This window comes from Oncorhynchus tshawytscha, linkage group LG04 (genome assembly GCF_018296145.1).
Source record: "Oncorhynchus tshawytscha isolate Ot180627B linkage group LG04, Otsh_v2.0, whole genome shotgun sequence".
NCBI lineage: Eukaryota > Metazoa > Chordata > Actinopteri > Salmoniformes > Salmonidae > Oncorhynchus > Oncorhynchus tshawytscha.
In genome coordinates this window covers 69,225,962-69,241,796 of record NC_056432.1, presented here as the reverse complement: position 1 = coordinate 69,241,796, position 15,835 = coordinate 69,225,962, and the positions used below count along the sequence as shown (strand labels likewise).

At 43.3% G+C, this 15,835-nt stretch overlaps 1 protein-coding gene across 3 annotated transcripts in view; it reads right to left on the bottom strand.

Annotated features, from left to right (window-relative positions):
- The window catches only part of LOC112247044 (diacylglycerol lipase-alpha), a 44,385-nt gene that overhangs the window by 20,008 nt on the left and 8,542 nt on the right, over window positions 1–15,835 (bottom strand). For 2 of the 3 annotated variants that reach the window (XM_024415690.2, XM_024415692.2), the window contains 10 exons: window positions 6,497–6,598; window positions 6,100–6,311; window positions 2,437–2,538; window positions 2,090–2,228; window positions 1,942–2,001; window positions 1,728–1,815; window positions 1,449–1,583; window positions 1,229–1,306; window positions 1,011–1,135; window positions 456–606 (listed from right to left, as the gene is read on the bottom strand). In XM_024415690.2, the coding sequence (XP_024271458.1) occupies window positions 456–606; window positions 1,011–1,135; window positions 1,229–1,306; window positions 1,449–1,583; window positions 1,728–1,815; window positions 1,942–2,001; window positions 2,090–2,228; window positions 2,437–2,538; window positions 6,100–6,311; window positions 6,497–6,591 (1,185 nt within the window). In that variant the 5' untranslated portion in view covers window positions 6,592–6,598. The remainder of the gene's footprint in view (window positions 1–455; window positions 607–1,010; window positions 1,136–1,228; window positions 1,307–1,448; window positions 1,584–1,727; window positions 1,816–1,941; window positions 2,002–2,089; window positions 2,229–2,436; window positions 2,539–6,099; window positions 6,312–6,496; window positions 6,599–15,835) is intronic. The other variant, XM_024415691.2, reaches the window with a different exon arrangement.

Here is a 15,835-nt window from a genome sequence, read left to right as displayed (position 1 = left end):
GTCTGCTTTACAAATCAGTCAGTGTGTTTTGAGTGCTCGTTTTCTCGCTACGGCAACGTCCCTCTGCGAACAGAAAATAATTAACAGGTGGAATATTTTGGACGTGATTTGGATAGTATTTATCCAGCCAGACGATTGGCAGTGTGATTTACTTCCCTTGGTACAGAGCAATGAAAGGTGTTATATTACATGCAAGGTGTTATATTACATATATTATTGAGGGAACTAAGTGCAATATATCAGCAAGAAGTCATTTCGAGAAAGAATTCCAAGGAGTGATACAGCAAATTGTTGACTGACAGACAATATGACAAATCATACACCTGTTCATCTGTACTTTGCAAATTGCTTCTACTAACACTGCATGTCGTATCTTCTGTATTCTACTCATGCCTGGTAATTGTCCAGACTGACCCCTGACCTCTAAGTCTGTCACCCTTCCAGTTGGTACTCACCGCGTCGTGCCAGGATGTGTAGACAACGTGGACCTGCTTCAGCTCTCTGTCCAGGAAGTGGCGGCGGATAGCCAGGACGTTACAGCCACAACAGTTATCCTCCTCCACTGTCACTGTCTGGGACAGCCTAGAGCCAGACCCTGATGTACAGCTGAGAGAGGAGGAGAAGAGAAGGAGAGAGAGAGGACAGACAAAGAGACGAGAGAAAAGAAAATGGAGAGAGGAAGAGAGAGAAAGGGGTAAAATGGAAAGAGATTACTACAATAGGTCCTTAAATTGAGTGTGTGAGTCTAAAACCCAAACATGTGTGTGATTCAGTGTATTTAGGTCTTTGTATCACTAGTCAAGTGGTTAGTGCGTGGGTCAGTGTTTTGTCTGAACAGTGGAGTGGAACACGCTGTGTGTCAGTGCTCCATTGTTTACCCACTGTGTCAGAGAGTGGGGTCTGACCAGAGTGTTATTGTCCCAGTGGATTACCACATTGTCAATACTGATGAATGTGAAATGTGAAACCGGTGTAAGTGCATGGGATGGGAGGGAGGCAGGCAGACTTACTGGCAGGAGCTGGCCAGGCGGCACAGCCCACAGGCAGGCTTCCTCATCAGGTACATGGGCCAGCCATACGCTGCCAGGGCAAACAGCATGTAGTAACACACCTCCTTGTACATGCCCATCTCGGTCTGAGGGACACACACAATGTTAAAAATACATCAGAGACAGAGGCTACACCGCTGCCTTAGAGGTTCGATATAAATCCACAAACACACACTCACCGAGTTCTTAAGGTCCAGGTATTTGGTGTTGCGAGTTACAGGCATTCCAGATAAGAAGGCTAAAATGTCATTGTTGGCCTGAAGGAGAAAAACAACTATTTCACACACTAATAAGACTGTCAAACACAAACAGGCCATCCAACTCTTACCATTTTACCTGTAGCCTATCCCCCCATCCCTCTCTCTTTCTCTCTCCACACTGGTCCCCATCCCCTGTTACCTGGTCCAGGATGGCACCTCTGTTAGACCTCTGTCTCTGGCGAAGCAGCACCAGGCCAGCTATGATGTCACTAGGCACAATGTCCAGATCTCTGAAGAACTCTGCAAACAGGCTGGCCACCTCGGAATACGCATCCTAACGGGAGAGGAGAGATAGAGTTTGAATCATGAATAACCACAAGAATGGATCCCAACCACAACCATTGATTCTCACTGAATAGATTGTATCATACAGGACGTTGGGTGATGGAGAGAGGAAAAATAATTATATTTCCCTCACAGACTGTGTGTCCTGGGCTCGGGTGCAGCACATGAAGAACTTCAGTCTCCTGCTCCAGCTGCTGGCTTGGCCCTCCTCTAGCCGGTGTCTGAGGAAGGGAGGCACAGCAGGATGGTTACCTTAGTGTGCTGTGCTGGGTGTGGACAGAGTAGGGCAGAGAGGGTAGTAGTGTGTAGGGCAGATGGTAGTAGTGTGTAGGGAAGAGGGTACCAACCTGAGGGTGCAGGTGGTATACTCTGTAGAGATGGTAGTGTGTAGGGCAGAGGGTACCAACCTGAGGGTTTAGAGATGGTAGTGTGTAGGGCAGATCGTACCAACCTAAGGGTGTACAGACGGTAGTATGCAGGGATGAGGGTACCAACCTGAGGGTGTAGGTGGTGAGGTTGCGTTGGCGTCGCCGGGTGGCTTTCAGTTTGACAAATGTGCGTCCCGTGGGGTCAAAGGTACACATGAGGGTGAAGCACACGCTGAAGATCACCAGCCAATTGCACACCACAATCCCTGGGGGGAGACGGGATAGTTTTGATATATTGTGATCTTCATAACGAACCACGCAATGGTGTAAGAAAAGCTAAACATGCCCATGGGCATTTACATACTCCATTACTTTGTTTTACAAGTCTGTCCTTGTTCTCTTTGAAGATTACTCTAGTCTACAACATATTTACTCTAGTGATTGCTGCTCCCTCGTACTCCTTCTCTAACTCACCCAAAGCAAGGTTCTTGGCAGTGACATCAGAGCACGGTTGGTAGTATTGGAAAAGCCAGGCGATCCCCACCACTGCATATACCATCTCCACCAACAAGATGGCTGAAAGAGAGAAAGCAGGGAGGGAAGAGAAACATTACTCAATATTGTGAAATTAGACAGGATACAACAGAAAGTATTCAGACCCCTCAACTTTTTCCACATTTTGTTAAGTTACAGACTAATTCTAAAATGGATTTAAAAAAGAAATCAATCCTCAGCAATCTACACACAATACCCCATAAAACAAGTTTAGAAATGGTAGCAACATTTTTGCAAAAAAACAAAATACCTTATTTACTGTTAGCTTCTTATTTTTCAGAGTAAATAACTCACGGACACTAGAGAAGCTTTAACCAAGTTGAATCATTCCCAAAGGTTCTGTACAGCTGTATTCAGACAGCAATACATCTCACATCACAGTTTATATACATCCTACTTAAGACACTCCCTCTCTCCATCCTTAGTTTATGCCCAAGAGAAAGAAGGTAACCAGATACTAACCCTGATTACTCCCTTAAGGGGAACTGACCTCACCCCTCACCTCCTGATCTCAACCCCTCCTTCACCTAATTCACAGATATCCATCGGTCTTCCCTATATCAACACATCGCTCTCCTCTCCTCCATCAAACACATTCTAAAGTCTTCTGGGTTGCTACAGATTCTTTCTACTCAATGCTTCGTCTCTATCATTTATTTAATATCCCAATGTTCAAAGTTTAGCCGATTCCAACATTACATAAGTATTCCGAACATTTTCTATGAGACTCAAAATTGAGCACAGCTGCATCCTGTTTCCATGTATCATCCTTGAGATGTTTCTACAACTTGATTGGAGTCCACCTGTGGTAAAATCAATTGATTGGACATGATTTGGAAAAGGCACACACCTGTCTATATACGGTCCCATAGTGCATGTCAGAGCAAAAACCAAGACATGAGGTCGAAGGACATGAGCTCCGAGACAGGATTGTGTCAAGGCACAGATCTGGGGAAGAAAATCAAATAATTTCTGCAGCATTGAATGTCCAAAAACAGTGGCCTTCTTCATTCTTAAATGGCAGAAGTTTGGAACCGCCAAGACCCTCCCTAGAGCTGTCCGTCCAGCCAAACTGAACAATCGGGGGGGGAAGGGCCTTAGTCAAGGTGGTGACTAAGAACCCAATGTTCACTCCTCTGTGGAGATGGGAGAACCATCCAGAAGGACAACCATCTCTGCAGCACTCCATCAATCAGGCATTTATGGTAGAGTGGCTAGATGGAAGCCACTCCTCAGTAAAAAGGCACATGACAGCCCACTTGGAGTTTGCCAAAAGGCACCTAAAAAGACTCTCCTACCATGAGAAGCAAGATTTTTCGCCTGAATGCCAAGCGTCACTTCTGGAGGAAACGTGGCACCATCCCTACGGTGAAGCATGGTGGTGGCAGCATCATGCTGTGGGAATGTTTTTCAGTGGCAGGGACTGGGAAACTAGTCAGGATCGAGGCAAAGACGAACAGAGCAAAGTACAGAGAGATCCTTGATGAAAACCTGCTCCAGAGTGCTCAGGACCTCAGACTGGGGCGAAGGTTCACCTTCCAACAGGACGACCCTAAGCACACAGCCAAGACAAAGCAGGAGTGGATTCGGGACAAGTCTCAATGTCCTTGAGTGGCCCAGCCAGAGCCCGGACTTGAACCCAATCAAACTTCTCTGAAGAGACCTGAAAATAGCTGTGCAGCAACACTCCCCCTCCAACCTATAGCTTGAGATCTGCAGGGAATGGGAGAAACTCCCGAAATAAAGATGTGCCAAGCTTGTAGAGTCATTCCCAAGAAGACTTGATGCTATGATCATTGCCAAATGTGCTTCAGCAAAGGACTGAGTAAAGGGTCTTGAATACTTAAATAAAATGTAATATTTCCGTTTAGATTTTTAAAAATAAATTAGAAAACATTTCTAAAAACCTGTTTTTGCTTTGTCATTATGAAGGGAAAAAACAATTGAATCAGTTTAAGGAAAATACTAACGTAATAAAATGTGGAAAAGTCAAGGGGTCTGAATACTTTCAGAAGGCACTGTATGTTAAGCATGACATGCATACAGTGGGGCAAAAAGTATTTAGTCAGCCACCAATTGTGCAAGTTCTCCCACTTAAAAAGATGAGGCCTGTAATTTATCATATGTACACTTCAACTATGACAGACAGAATGAGAAAAAAAATCCAGAAAATCACATTGTAGGATTTTTTATGAATTTATTTGCAAATTATGGTGGATAATAAGTATTTGGTCAATAACAAAAGTTTCTCAATACTTTGTTACATACCATTTGTTGGCAATGACAGAGATCAAACGTTTTCTGTAAGTCTTCACAAGGTTCACACACTGTTGCTGGTATTTTGGCCCATTCCTCCATGCAGATCTCCTCTAGAGCAGTGATGTTTTGGGGCTGTTGCTGGGAAACACGGACTTTCAACTCCCTCCAAAGATGTTCTATTTTCTAGATTTTCTGGCTAGGCCACTCCAGGACCTTGAAATGCTTCTTATGAAGCCACTCCTTCGCCTGGGTGGTGTGTTTGGGATCATTGTCATGCTGAAAAACCCAGCCACGTTTCATCTTCAATGCCCTTGCTGATGGAAGGAGGTTTTACTTCAAAATCTCACGATACATGGCCCCATTAATTCTTTCCTTTACACGGATCAGTCGTCCTGGTCCCTTTGCAGAAAAACAGCCCCAAAGCATGATGTTTCCACCCCCATGCTTCACAGTAGGTATGGTGTTCTTTGGATGCAACTTGAATTTGGGTTTCATCTGACCATATGACATTCTCCCAATCTTCTTCTGGATCATCCAAATACTCTCTAGAAAACTTCAGACGGGCCTGGACATGTACTGGCTTAAGCAGGAGGACACGTCTGGCACTGCAGGATTTAAGTCCCTGGCGGCATAGTGTGTTACTGATGGTAGGTTTGTTACTTTGGTCCCAGCTCTCTGCAGGTCATTCACTAGGTCCCCCCGTGTGGTTCTGGAATTTTTGCTCACCGTTCTTGTGATCATTTTGACCCCACAAGGTGAGATCTTGCAAGATCTTCCTAATAATTGCTCCCACAGTTGATTTCTTAAAACCAAGCTGCTTACCTATTGACGATTCAGTCTTCCCAGCCTGGTGCAGGTCTACAATTTAGTTTCTGGTGTCCTTTGACAGCTCTTTGGTCTTGGCCATAGTGGAGTTTGGAGTGTGACTGTTTGAGGTTGTGGACAGGTGTCTTTTATACTGATAACAAGTTCAAACAGGTGCCATTAATACAGGTAACGAGTGGAGGACAGAGGAGCCTCTTAAAGAAGAAGTTACAGGTCTGTGAGAGCCAGAAATCTTGCTTGTTTGTAGGTGACCAAATACTTATTTTCCACCATAATTTACAAATAAATTCATTAAAAAATCCTACAATGTGATTTTCTGGATTTTTTCCCCTCATTTTGTCTGTCATAGTTGAAGTGTGCCTATGATGAAAATTACAGGCCTCTCATCTTTTTAAGTGGGAGAACTTGTACAATTGGTGGCTGACTAAATATTTTTTTGCCCCACTGTACATACATATATATATAGTGTGTCTGTGATAACATGCTGGTGTGACTTACCTAGTCGTATGTAGATGACATATTGCACAGCTTCTCTGGGCTGTGTGTAGAGGATGCTGCCTCTCATACTAAGCCATATGATGGCGCTCTCACAGATCAGGCAGCTGACCAAGATGCCCAGGTACCCCCGGCCATGGTCCACCAGGGTGATCGAGCAGGACTGGTCTGAGCCATAGGGCAGGCCGAACAGAACCACAGACAGAACCACCAGCCTGGGAGGGAGAGGGAGGGGCATGGTCCCACAGATGACACACCCATGGTTCAGACAACATTTTTGGGGGTAAATATTCCATCTCATATACAGCTTCATACTTTTAGCTTGGTGAGGGGACTCCGGACCACAGACAGACACAGGAACATACACTCACAGAGAAAAACATCCAAACGCAGTACTCACCAGATGCAGTGCAGTAGAAAGAGGAAGAGGGCGGGCAGCACTAGGTCATCACTGCCAACTGACCAGCGCCGCCGAAACATCACCATACCAGGCATCACTGCCCTGTGAGGGAGAGAGGAAGAACAGCACATTACGACACAAATATTCACAACCTTGAACAAAAGAGCGCTTAAAATAGTGGTTTAACACACACCCTTGGCTTTAACAAATCCTGCCCACAGTACCCAGCATCGCTGCCCTCTGAGAAAGCAAGAGAGGACGAGAAATAAAAAAAAGCAATGTCCACATCATGGCGTGATCAAAAGGCAAGACCCTCTTTCCCCACTGACCAGCTTTCATAATAGCCAAGACTTCCTCAAAGCTCTGCAGCATCAGTCAGACTATAGCAGAACTATCAGTACGCTCTGTTTCTTCTCACAATGAAACTCTCCAGATGGAAAGAGAGAGGTGAAATGGAAATATGGAGGTAAAGAGAGTGTGAGAGGGAGACAGTGGGATAATGGCTAAGATAGTTTATGTGGATAATGTGGCCCAGGTAATGAGAGAGGACTTGTTTTAATGGGTCTGTTTGTTACCATATGCTCTGGTAACGTGAACACCCCTTTTCATTCTTCCCTTCATCCAAAAGGGCAGTCTAAAACAAGTCAAAAGTGCCTTGGGCCTGAATTGAACTGAAGTAAAAGAGAGGGAGAGCGTGAGGGATCTGGAGAGGTGGCCAGCCTAAGCTTATAGTGGTATGCCGTTAGCATATTTTGTCAAAACAGAAGCAAAGTCCACTGTCACAAAACACATGGGTAGCAGATGGTTAAAACCGTGTAAGGAACGCCTAGTGTAACAGTGTACCAAGTTTGTGTCTCATTTTTATAGAGAATTTAAATAAAGCGTGGGGGCAGGGATCCTAAAACTGGATAAAGTCAGCAACTACATATTCCATGATTTTCAAGACAACTATGTCTAGTTTATGCTTCAATAAAGGCTGGCTAAAACAGTGTGACAGGTCTATAGAGTCTCACTACAGGTCAGGACAACATTACTGCTCTGCCACATGGCTTCCTGTGGGTGTGACTCACATTAGAGAGAAGAGGGAAGGAGAAGGGGAACGAGAGAAGAGGGGGAAAAAAGGAATAAGAGTAAATCGCTTGTCATTTAGGCCAAAACAAAATTAGATTAAATGAAATATAGCAGGTGCCACAATGTAGGTCTGTCCTCCACCACTTGAGACAGTGACGTCATCACTCCAAACCCTCCTCTCCTACAGGCCGTGTGTTATAGCCTAGATACAGGTTGCAGTCCCCATGGGAATCTTACCAGTGGAACACACTACCACTTTAATTGGAAAGGCTATAGTAATAGGATCAGTGAAGCAGCACACTCTCCCATACCAATAAGCCCATGTGTTTTTATTGAATCTGATTAGGCCTAGATTTAGAAAAGTCTGGGACAGGTATTGACGGAGGAGATGACGGAGAAGAAGGCTCCCGGGTGGCGCAGCAGTCTAAGGCACTGCATCTCAGTGCTAGAGGTGTCACTACAGACACCCTGGTTCGAATCCAGGCTGTATCACAACCGACCGTGATTGGGAGTCCCATAGAGCGGCGCACAATTGGCCCAGCGTCATCTGGGTTTGGCCGGTGTAGGCAGTCATTGTAAATAAGACTTTGTTCTTAACTGAACTGCCTCGTAAAATAAAGGTGAAATAAAAATAAAATACAATTGTAGGGAGAAGCAGTTTCTGTTCTCAAACCCCTAACTGTCCCTTTGTCTTTCAGAAAGTATAATAGGTTACATATTAACTATTAACATTGCTTGCCTTTTAACAAAGAGTATGGATTTTAATGGCAGGTGTAAACAGCTTTCCTTTGCCAACTGGTAGGTTATTCTAGGAACTACACATGTAACTGTATGCCAGTCAACACAAATCCACAATACCCAGGTCATAGAAACTGTATGGAATACAGCCATACAGTAGAATTCATTTGGGATAAATTCCTTTGATGATAAAAAAAAAATAGTAAGCCCAAGTACTACAACACAGGCTGATCCATACTCCTTGGTTTGGCTGTACTCCATTAGTGCTCATACTGACAACATCCAGCTCATCTCACAGTAATATCCACTGTCAAACTCCAAGCCCTCCCATATGGCAGTGACCTCCCCAGAGCCCACTCAAGCAGTGTTCCGCCGTCCAGCCGGCCAGTGACCTCTGATGAAATAGGTTTTTCTACTGTAGCTTCAAAACGAGGATATTAATCATTCTCATCAGTGCATGTCTTAAACCCACAGGCCACCACATGCGCTTAGCATAGGGCATCCATCACCTTAGAGATGTGTAAGACACTGGGTAAACATTTATCAAATGCACTTAGGTAGGTAGAACTGGGGTTCTGTTGAATTGGAAAACTTTTGAAAGTGTTTTCTTTCGTGGTGTAACATGAAGAAATAATTGAGAAATATTGTATGGATATAATAATGAGACATTTTATTCAACAGACTCAGCATCAACAACCTGGCAGGAAAGCTGAGTGATACTAAGAGACTCGGCGAGACTAAGAGACTTCCAGGTCATAAAGACCTCAAAGAAGAACATTTTAGGAATGTGGATGGCACCTTCAGCTTGGAAATGCAGAGACCATATTCAGCTGTTAGAAATGTCCCAAAACCAGTTGAAGAGAGAACATACAGTACCAGTCAAAGGTTTGCACAGACCTACTCATTCCAGGGTTTCTCTTCATTTTTACAATTTTCTACATTGTAGAATAGTGAAGACATCAAAACTATTACATTTCACACATGGAATCATGTAGTATTAAAAAAAGTATTAAAACAAATCAAAATATATTTGATACATTTGAGATTCTTCAAAGTAGCCACCCTTCGTCTTGATGACAGCTTTGCACACTCTTAGCATTCTCTTAACCAGTTTCATGAGGTAGCCCCCCGGAATGTATTTCAATTCACAGGTGTGCCTTATTAAGTTAATTTGTCAAATGTTTTTCCTTCTTAAGCCATTTGAGCCAATCAGTTGTGATGTGACAATGTAGGGGTGGTATACAGAATATTGCCCTATTTGGTAAAATACCAAATCCATATTATGGCAAGAACAGCTCAAATGAGCAAAGAGAAACGACAGTCCATTAAATTAATTTCTTTATCGTGTCCCTTTGGGGAAATGTAGTATTGTGTATGTGGTTTCAGGCCACTCTGCAAGACAGTTCTCTATTTTCTGTCAACTGTGAGTCATAGAATCTCTCACTACTACAATCTATTCTAATTTGGATCTGTGAATCTAATTTGGATCTGTGAATCCAACTAACATGTGTTTTGTGGAATGTTTGTATGACAAGTCCCTGCATGTGAGAAATGTTTTGTTCCCCACACAGCACACCCAGAGGAACCTCTTCAGCATAATGCTTTGTCTGTCCAGTGACGTCACTCAAAACAATTATTAAAACCCTTTCCTGTATTAAAATGACCTATGACCTGAAACATGGTGAAGCCCCAAAATTGCCCTTGCTAGAAGCATGCGTTTCAGACATAAGGAAGTGGATGGCTGAAAACTTTCTACTTTTAAACTCGGACAAAACAGAGATGCTTGTTCTAGGTCCCAAGAAACAAAGAGATCTTCTGTTGAATCTGACAAATTAATCTTAATGGTTGTACAGTCGTCTCAAATAAAACTGTGAAGGACCTCGGCGTTACTCTGGACCCTGATCTCTCTTTTGAAGAACATATCAAGACCATTTCAAGGACAGCTTTTTTCCATCTACGTAACATTGCAAAAATCAGAAACTTTCTGTCCAAAAATGATGCAGAAAAATTAATCCATGCTTTTGGTCACTTCTAGGTTAGACTACTGCAATGCTCTACTTTCCGGCTACCCGGATAAAGCACTAAATAAACTTCAGTTGGTGCTAAATACGGCTGCTAGAATCCTGACTAGAACCAACAAATTTGATCATATTACTCCAGTGCTTGCCTTTCTACACTGGCTTCCTGTCAAAGCAAGGGCTGATTTCAAGGTTTTACTGCTAACCTACAAAGCATTACATGGGCTTGCTCCTACCTATCTCTCTGATTTGGTCCTGCCGTACATACCTACACGTACGCTACGGTCACAAGACGCAGGCCTCCTAATTGTCCCTAGAATTTCTAAGCAAACAGGTGGAGGCAGGGCTTTCTCCTATAGAGCTCCATTTTTACGGAACGGTCTGCCTACCCATGTCAGAGACGCAAACTCGGTCTCAACCTTTGTGGGCTATACTCAGCCTTGTCTCAGGATGGTAAGTTGGTGGTTGAAGATATCCCTCTAGTGGTGTGGGGGCTGTGCTTTGGCAAAGTGGGTGGGGTTATATCCTTCCTGTTTAGCCCTGTCTGGGGGTGTCCTCGGATGGGGCCACACTAAAGGGAACACTAAAATAACACATCCTAGATCTGAATGAATGAAATATTCTTATTAAATACTTTTTTTCTTTACATAGTTGAATATGCCGACAACAAAAATCACACATCCTGACCCCTCCGGTCTCAGCCTCCAGTATTTATGCTGCAGTAGTTAATGTGTCGGGGGGCTAGGGTCAGTTTGTTATATCTGGAGTACCTCTCCTGTCCTATTCGGTGTCCTGTGTGAATCTAAGTGTGCGTTCTCTAATTCTCTCTTTCTCTCTAGGAGGACCTGAGCCCTAGGACCATGACCCAGGACTACCTGACATGATGACTCCTTGCTGTCCCCAGTCCACCTGGCCGTGCTGCTGCTCCAGTTTCAACTGTTCTGCCTTATTATTATTCGACCATGCTGGTCATTTATGAACATTTGAACATCTTGGCCGTGTTCTGTTATAATCTCCACCTGGCACAGCCAGAAGATGACTGGCCACCCCACATAGCCTGGTTCCTCTCTAGGTTTCTTCCTAGGTTTTGGCCTTTCTAGGGAGTTTTTCCTAGCCACCGTGCTTCTACACCTGCATTGCTTGCTATTTGGGGTTTTAGGCTGGGTTTCTGTACATCACTTTGAGATATCAGCTGATGTATGAAGGGCTATATAAATAAATTTGATTTAGTGGCCTCATGGGTGGAATATTAACATTTTCACAATTTCATTACTAACACACACACACACACACACACACACACACACACACACACACACATATATATATATATATATATAGCTCAAAAAAATAAAGGGAACACTAAAATAACACATCCTAGATCTAAATGAATTAAATATTCTTATTAAATACTTATTTTCTTTACATAGTTGAATGTGCCGACAACAAATCACACAAAAATGATCAATGGAAATCAAATGTATCAATCTATGGAGGTCTGGGTTTGGAGTCACACTCAAAATTAAAGTGGAAAACCACACTACAGGCTGATCCAACTTTGATGTAATGTCCTTAAAACAAGTCAAAATGAGGCTCAGTAGTGTGTTTGGCCTCCACATGCCTGTATGACCTCCCTACAACGCCTGGGCATGCTCCTGATGAGGTGGTGGATGGTCTCCTGAGGGATCTCCTCCCAGACCTGGACTAAAGCATCCGCCAACTCCTGGACAGTCTGTGGTACAACGTGGCGTTAGTTGATGGAGCGAGACATGATGTCCCAGATGTGCTCAATTGGATTCAGGTCTGGGGAACGGGCGGGCAAGTCCATAGCATCAATGCCTTCCTCTTGCAGGAACTGCTGACACACTCCAGCCACATGAGGTCTAGCATTGTCTTGCATTAGGAGGAACCCAGGGCCAACCACACCAGCATATGGTCTCACAAGGGGTCTGAGGATCTCATCTCGGTACCTAATGGCAGTCAGGCTACCTCTGGTGAGCACATGGAGGGCTGTGCGGCCCCCCAAAGAAATGCCACCCCACACCATGACTGACCCACTGCCAAACCGGTCATGCGGGAGGATGTTGCAGGCAGCAGAACGTTCTCCACGGCGTCTCCAGACTAACATCTGTCACATGTGCTCAGTGTGACCCTGCTTTCATCTGTGAAGAGCACAGGGCGCCAGTGGCGAATTTGCCAATCTTGGTGTTGTCTGGCAAATGCCAAACGTCCTGCACGGTGTTGGGCTGTAAGCACAACCCCCACCTGTGGACGTCGGGCCCTCATACCACCCTCATGGAGGCTGTTTCTGACCGTTTGAGCAGACACATGCACATTTGTGGCCTGCTGGAGGTAATTTTGCAGGGCTCTGGCAGTGCTCCTCCTGCTCCTCCTTGCACAAAGGCGGTGGTAGCGGTCCTGCTGCTGGGTTGTTGCCCTCCTACGGCCTCCTCCACGTCTCCTGGCCTGTCTCCTGGTAGCGCCTCCATGCTCTGGACACTACGCTGACAGACACAGCAAACCTTCTTGTCACATCTCATTTTGATCTATCAAATAACTGATGGACACAGTAATATTTCAGTAGTGAAATTAGGTTTATTGGATTAACAGAAAATTTGCAATATGCATCAAAACAAAATTAGACCGGTGCATAAATTTGGGCACCCAATAGAAAAATCAAATCAATATTTAGTAGAGCCTACTTTTGCTAAAATAACAGCCTCTAGACGCTTCCCATAGCCTCTAATGAGTGTCTGGATTCTGGATGAAGGTATTTTGGACCATTCCTCCTTGCAAAACATCTCCAGTTCAGTTAGGTTTGATGGTTGCCGAGCATGGACAGCCCGCTTCAAATCATCCCACAGATTCTAAGATTCTCTTGCACCCCAGTATCTCTACCTGCACATCATCATCTGCACATGTATCACTCCAGTATTAATGCTGAATTGTAATTATTTTCACCTCTATGGCCAATTTACTGCCGACCTCCCTACATCTGCACACATTGTACATAGATCTATTTTTATTTTGTTGTTGACTGTACGTTTGTTTATGTGTAACTCTGTGTTGTGGTTCTTGGTCGCACAGCTATGCTTCATCTTGGCCAGGTCGCAGTTTTAAATGAGAACTTGTTCTCACCTAGCCTACCTTGTTAAATAAAGGTGAAATAAAAAAAAATAGCCCATACAGATGGGTAAAGTCATGTTCACAATGAACTATTTTACACGGCCATTTGTTTAGTGAGCTATACTACATTTGACAGTAGGTTTAACACCAGATCCCTATTTCACATACTAGTTACAGCAGGTTTATTGTGCCAAGCTTGTTTATGCAGCACATTAAACCAAACTGTTCCTGTCTCATACAGCATTTTGAGTCTAACTGCGGCAGTCTCCACGTGCCATTTGTATCAGGTCAAGTGTAAGTGGGTCACACAGTGATGCTTCATGTTTAAGTTTGGTAAGCAAACATCTTGCCTCCCTCTCTCCGTTTTAGGCCAACTCAGGAGGGTTCGCCCATAAAAGCAAATAGACTGTCTCTGGACCTTAGGACATCTCTGCAAACACAGAGAGCAATACAACTGGTTTGAAAATAAACAAACCAGGTTATCACTCCCATTACTGTCATAAAGCTCTAAATGGTGGTATTTGTAAAGCTTTCCTTCAGGTGAGGTTAGAAAAAGGCTGCTCTCATATAGGCTAGGCCTACTATTAAATCAAACATTACAGAGAGAATTCATCTTCAAAAAGCTTGGTAAAAATCAGGTTAACTTATCAAATTAAATGAGGTATTTTGTAAACATACTGCCTATCACCCTAGGTGGCCTTTTACCTGATAGAAAATCTCATCATAGTAAAGTTATTGAGGCCATGACCCAAACCCACCCACTCCAAATCATCAGCACTATCTTGGACCCACATTTAATTTCACAGCCATTTGAGGCCTGATGAATTTGAGGAGGTAGGATAGATGGAGGTATATTGGTAAGTAATTTGATGTGTGATTAGTAGATTAGTTATTTAAATGCAGTCCAATTATCCCCAGTCCAATGCTTCAGCCTCTGTCGGTATGGCTGGTTGACATTCTTTGACACTTAATCTGAAAGCTAGCGGTCACCTCATCGCAATGCCTTTGGAGGGGACTGTGTATATGGTGGTATCTAGAATTATTGGATCCCTTGATAAAGACAAGCAAAAAAAATACAGTATAAAAATACTGAGCTATATTGTGTGCCCCAAAAATACAAACAATTGTATGACCTAAAAATATAATTTCTCAAAGAGATTTTGTTGAACAAATAATAAAAAATAAAAATCGAAAAGAAAAAGGTCTCAAAATTATTGGATCCCCCGGTTTTCAAAAATACAGCACCCTCCAAGGATAACAACGCTGAGCCTTTTTCTAAAATGTTTTATAAGATTTAAGAAACCATTGGGATTGATCATAGACCATTCCTCCATACAGAATCCTTCTATATCCTTCCTCTATACTTATGGACTTGTGTGCTTGGGGTCAATGTCTTGCTGGAAGATTCACAAGTTTCAGTCTTCTGGCAGAGGCAACCAGGATTTTGGTTAAAATGTCATGGTACTTGATAAAATTCTTGATGTTATTGACCTTATTCAGTGCCCCTGGAGTTTGCTAAACAGCATTGGAATTTGGATTGGAACCGGTGCTAGGGGTCATTTCCATGTAAAATGACCCATGAGCACCAACATGTTAAGTTCATAGGAGCATGTCAAATTGGGTGTCAAATGAAAACTGAGATATATATGTATATATATATTTGAGAAATTAAGGAATATATTTTTAAAAATATATGTAAATGTTACCCTAAAAAAATGGATAAACAAAGGCGTTGATTTCTTGTCAAACATATGAAAAATGAGTCTTAGAAAACATCCAGAAAAAGTCTTAAAAAAGTATCATAAAAACACAAAACACATTTACACTGAACAAAAATATAAACACGTGTAACATGTTGGTCCCATGTTTCATGAGCTGAAATAAAAGATCCCAGAAATGTTCCATACGCACAGAAGTTTATTTCTCTCATATTTTGTGCAGAAATTTGTTTACATCCCCGTTAGTAAGCATTTGTAATTTGCCAGGCTAATCCATCCACCTGACAGGTGTGGCATTTCAAGAAGCTGATTAAACAGCTCGATCATTATACATGTGTACCTTGTGCTGGAGACAATAATAGGCCACTCTAAAATGTGCAGTTTTGTCATACAACACAATGCCACAGATGTCTCAAGTTGAGGGAGCATGCAATTGGCATGCTGACTACAGGAATGTCCACCAAAGCCATTGCCAGAGAATTTAATGTTAATTTCTTTACCATAAACCACCTCCAACGTTGTTTTAGAGAATTTGGCAGTACGTCCAACCGGCCTCATAACTGCAGGCCACGTGTAACATGCCAGCCCAAGACCTCCACATCCAGCTTCTTCACCTGCGGGATCATCAGAGACAAGCCACCCGGACACCTGCACAACCTAAGAATTTC